At 40.4% G+C, this 5,582-nt stretch overlaps 1 protein-coding gene across 1 annotated transcript; it reads right to left on the minus strand.

The window, feature by feature from the left end:
• Nucleotides 1–3,297: 3,297 nt before the first annotated feature.
• Nucleotides 3,298–3,699, minus strand: LOC122672231. The gene has a single exon (XM_043869727.1). It carries the CDS (start codon nucleotides 3,697–3,699, stop codon nucleotides 3,298–3,300), a length of 402 nt encoding a protein of 133 aa, XP_043725662.1.
• Between the last annotated feature and the right edge of the window lie 1,883 nt (nucleotides 3,700–5,582).

Raw genomic sequence — 5,582 nt, forward strand, 5'->3', positions numbered from 1 at the left:
TTTAATGTCTAAAGTACATTAACCTATTTCAAGCATGACTTAGGCCCAAGGGCCCACTTAAGAGGTCACCAAAATAGAAGGGAGGCTAGGGTAGTAGTCAACCACGACAAGGCACCAACAACATCCTCGATAAAGGACATGTGGGCCCCACATAAGGTCTCACTCAAATTAGCCACAGCAACAGCATCAGATGCACATAGGACCCTGCATCCTATGCAATAGAAAGGATAGATAAAGTATCAAAAAGGTCTGGGCTTGGGCCCACACCTTAGGGACTTTAAGGGAAAGGAAACAAGCAAAAAAATAGGTTTAGTAATTTACCATTTGACCATCACGGCGAAAGACACACCGGCAAACAAGGCAGCATAGTCTACTCACCACAAAGATAAATAATAAACAAATAGGCTCTTGGGTGCGGGTGTAACACAAAATAAACCGAGATCCTGGTGGTTTGATTTCATCCAGAGAGCAGGAAAAAATGAGATCCGAAAGAGAACTGGCAGCAGGGGAGGGTCAAAAAGGGGCACCCCCGATCTTATCTGTACCAGTCAGAATTTCATTGAAATCCCTGATGATAACAATAAGTAAAGTTAGTAGGAGTATGATACATTTGAAGAGACATATGTTGCTCTTGAATCTGATCAACCTAACCCTATATGAAGGAGAAGTATGATACATTTATATTTTTTTTAATGAAATTGGATGATGTAGTTTGGATAATACATTTTGGATGATTCATTTGGATATTTTGGATCTTTTATTAATCTTTGGAGGGATATATTTGGACGTTATTTGAGTATATAATATGTTGTGAAATTGGAATGAAATTTGTTCCTTCTTTGTTTGTGCTGCGCAGTCTAAAACATGTCCATCTGTTTTCGTCTTTTTGCCGTATTTGTGGTATTTTTAACTGTCCATTCACATTTTGGTCTGATTAATACACATCCACATCAAACGCTAGTTTTTTGTCATTCCCACAGGGATTTTCATCCTCTCAAGTGCGGTGCAGTGCATCACACTTGAGAATCCAACCGTAAAAATATGGGCAGTGGTGTCTTTTTATCCTTTCAAGTGTTGGGTGGACGGTTAGATTCTCAAATGTGATGCCCTGGATAGTGCACCGCACTTGAGAGGATAAGTATCCTTCCCAAGCTCTTTTTCCGTTAGGTTATGACTTACGACTGACACCGATCCTAGGGTCAAAGCGGCCAGCCTGTTTATTTAACGCAACCTATTTATTTAGCAGAGTGTTTGTCACACTCAGCCTAAGGAGACTAGGGCCTTTGGTAATTTGGTTTCACGGGCCCATTGGAAATTTGATTTGTGACCTAATAGAATCGACTAAGGGGTGTCAAAACCAAATCGAAACCGTTTACCGAAACCGAACCGAACCGTTTAAACCGAAACCGGTAGACCGTTTAGTTAAATGGTCCAATTATGGTTTTAGAAATGACACTGTTTATTTAATCAGTTCGGTTTAGACCGATTAATCCAACAGTTTTCAAACCGTGTAACCCAATTAAAATCGAGTATAACCAAACCATCTAACCATTTAAAAACCTCAGTTTCAGGGGAGCTATTGTGATTCGTACTATTATGTGCTTTTGGTTCTCTGTACTTTGAAGCTCTAACCATGGCTTCCGTTATTCCTATTTCATTATTAATTTTTATATGCGTCTTCCTTCATGGTTGTGCACTGCCAAAAGCTCCCAATTGTGAATGTTGGTGTGGCCTTTACATTTGATTTTGTCATCGGTAGAGCTACGAAAGGCGCCATGAAAGTTGTAGCTGCCGATATCAATGGGGATGCAACCATTCTTAATTTTTATCTTCTTCTTTCCCCCAATTTATAAAGATCTAGCGGATTTCTAAACTAATTTTTAAGATTCAATTTGTTTTATTTTCCGTCAAGAAATTAGAACCATAAATTTTATCTCAAGTGTTCTAATGTATACATATTACAAGTTCTAGGAAAGTTGTGGATTTTAAAAAAGCTATCAGGAAATAGGGAGATTAAAAGAGATACACAAGGTGGAATTTCTGATTAAAAAGATTAATAGAAAGTCCATTTTCTATTAAAAAATGCAGCAGATAACCATTGTAAATTAGACTTAGTAAACGGTATGAAACCATTTAGTAACCTTTTAACCGAAACTGTGTAAAATCGTATATAACCATTTAACCGAAACCGAATAAAAATCGTTTAACTGAAACTGTTTACCAAACAGTTTAGGTTTTGATTATGAGAGCGTTTAGTTAAACGGTCTGATTTCTGTTTCTACCCTCAAACAGCCAAAATCGAACCAAACCAAACCGTACCGTTTAACATCCTTAGAATCGACATTAGGCATTCATTCCCATTTAAAGAAATACTTACAAGTTGCAATAAGTGCTTGTCAGCAACGTGGATTGTTTTTTTAGACCGTTAGACTACGATTTGGCTCCTGTCTTGCAGTGGCGGGAGCTGGAGCGTCTAGCCCAGCTAAACGACAGCAAAAACAAGGGTTGGGTGGTCATTTCATAGGTGGGTCCCACCTGGGCCCCACATGTGAAATGACTACCCCACCCCCTATTTTTGGGTGGTTTCCATGGGTTGGACGCTCTAGCACCCGCCACTGCAGGACAGGATCCAGATCCGTTAGACTATCGATCGTACACTGCGAACCACAGATGTACAAGCCGTAGCCTCCAAGCATACTTATACTTTTTTTTTTTTTATATATAATATCCAAGCTTACTTATTCGAATTATAGTGCCTGGCTAATTTTTCAATGCTTTATGTCTTATCATCTTTTGTAAAGTATAAATCCATAATTCATCGATCCAGGGCTTGCCCTGGTGGTTTGCTACTCCCTTGGGAACCCTTGGGAGAACTGCATCAAGCGCTTGATCGGTGGTTCAAGTCTCCTTAGCGACACCTAGTTCACATTTAATTGCTTTCCAAGCAGTGGAGCCTTTGGTATCATATTTAACCCCTTGTGCGTCCCCTCATTGCCTCCTTGTGGGGTCCTGTTGAAGTTGATGGCCGATGGGCCCTTGAACTGCACCAAAAAAAAAACAAAAGCCAAAATTGCTTAATCAAGTCCTATATTATATACAACAAATCATAATTATCACCATCGTTAACCCTTTAAACATAGTGGGGAAAATTGGAACTGCAAACTTCCAAGTTCCAAGTAAAGTCCACGGATTTGATTGGTTGAAAAAAAGGTAAAACCCTGATAGAGCCCTAAACCTTATATAGCCGGAAAACAAAAACCGCCACCGCAGGAGGTACTCGCCGAGACGGCGATGATACTACCGGTCGGCGCGATTCGGAAAGTCTGAAGCGAGGCGAGACGCAATCGCCGAGTGGTACATGATGTCGTGGAAGGTTTCTGTCTCCATGGTCATCAGCCGAAGCTGTTTCGCCTTTTCCTCCGTGAAGCAACCTGGAGCGAATCGCGATCTAGAGCGCGCCGTCCTCTCGTAATCGGACTCAGATCCTCCCTGTAGATTGCTGCTTTCTCCGTTGTTGCTGTTGTTGGTGTTGTTTTTGCCATCAATGTAGTCGGGGTCGGCGCCCCAGCCAAAGAGAGGGGTCCACCAGTTGCCGGAAGAGGCTTTCAGGCGATTGTTTTCAAGTTTTCTGTGGCCGGAAGAAGCTGATGCTCGGATCCCAGTAGGTCGTAAAGAAATCAGCGTGGCAGTGGTTGCCATTAGAGAGAAGTCTGGGAGTTTGGGTTTCGAAATCTAAAATTGATATTTGGACTTTGGATTTGGAGAGAAGAGGAGAGAAAGAAGAGGCTTTTATTGCATTTTTTAAGGGTAATATGGGAAACGGATAAGGATGTAAACGTGGCAGTTGTTGCAGAACGCGTCCCCATGTCTTTCACGCTTTTCTACCGTCTATTCCCGGTTTTTGCTCTTTTTAAGTTTTGGTGGGACCGGGAGATAATAAAAACGCTTCCAAATATCATTTACCATTAAAAAGAATTGAATTACCCAAACAGCCCTTAACTCTTCCCAAAATTCCTTAGTCAGTTCCTACTTCCTTAGGTTACATGAAAGTGGAGAATAATGAACAAATCAAATTCCCAATCTGCCCTTAAATCTTCCCCTTATTCCTTAGTCACTTCCCACTTCCTTAGTTATAAGAAAGTTCCACCCAAACCAAAAAAGGTTACAAGAAAGTGGAGAATATGAACAAATCAAAACAACCTTAAAAATTAATTATTTTATTCTTAATTTGATAAAGCAGAAAACCATAAACTATAAACGATATCTGGAGATGGATAAACATTCAACATATTCAGATAATTATGCATATAGGATGATCTGTAATCTAATCATCATGATTTATTAAATATTTTCTTGACCATTGAAAATAAAAAAAATACTTAAAAAAAATTTTAAAAAAAGTTTGATTAATTATTACTCTAAGCAAGTGGAAAACTTTAAGTACTCCAAATGTCTCAGTAGATAATATAACTGGATCCAAATTGAGTTCAAAATTATAAAATTATGCTCTTGACCGGTTGAAGCCCAAAATTTAAATATACTGAATCAAACTATTACTAGCTTCTCGTGTAGTCATTGATGACATTTTAGATTTAATTCTTCTTTTCCTGTGTAAGTTTTCAGTTTGTTCCTTGGTCGTCCATGACGCTAAATTTTGTCATCCCGGTGATGATGACAACAGGATACGGACAATCATCGATTCTCGTGAAGGACTCTTACTCTTGTACCCAAGTCATATCACCTCACATCCCTACAAATGATTTAAAAGACTCTTTTACCAAATGCTGGAGGAGATATTGTTCACCTTCCTCGATCACGACGGTCCCGCTAGCTGGTTAGTGAGTGGTGGGGGTTGCAGTGGGGCAGGCAACCCCTGCCAAGGGGTGTAGGGGCGGAGCCCCAGACAGAAAATTTTATGAAAGAGTCAAAAGGGAGAAAACACCCCTAAAGCCAAGCCAATGGGAGGTGAGTCTGCGGCGCCGCGGTAATCCCTCGCAGCATCGCCAAAAGGAGGGACCACACCGCAGCGTCGCTGTGGACGTCACCCTCTGACATAACTCATCCTCATTTCATTTTCATGCCAGAGAAGCGAGAAGGGCGAGTTTCACCCACATTTCTCCCCCATTTTGCTTCTTTTGAGCTCTCCCACATCCTCTTTAGTCATTCCTACTAGCTTCGATTATCCTTTCTCATGGGTAAATCCTTCGATTACCCTGTCTGAAGGTTGTTTTTTTCAAAGCCTTGTTTTCTCACAACCCTTGACCCCATGTTTAGCCTATACATAGTTGTTGCTCTGTCCAAGTACAAGTAGCAAAATCTCATTTGCTTAGTCATTACTCCGCCTGAAGTCTTAGTAGTGAAAGTCCTATTTCTAGTCGTTACGCTGCCCGAAGTCCGAGTAGCACAATTTCAATTACAGCTGTTACTCGACTTGGAGTCTGAGTAACAAAATCCTTTTTACATAGTCATTACTCTTTCTGACATGAGAGACACAAGTCGATCGTCTATCTCCACCTGAGCCGTGTAACACTTTATATTTCGTATATTTTGTATTTTTTTTTTGTTTTGATTGATTTCGTTCT

This window comes from Telopea speciosissima, chromosome 8, assembly GCF_018873765.1.
Source record: "Telopea speciosissima isolate NSW1024214 ecotype Mountain lineage chromosome 8, Tspe_v1, whole genome shotgun sequence".
Lineage (NCBI taxonomy): Eukaryota > Viridiplantae > Streptophyta > Magnoliopsida > Proteales > Proteaceae > Telopea > Telopea speciosissima.

What these genes read in the sequence shown, in the direction of transcription:
- LOC122672231 (XM_043869727.1), bottom strand. Translation starts at nt 3,699, where the DNA reads ATGGCAACCACTGCCACGCTGATTTCTTTACGACCTACTGGGATCCGA.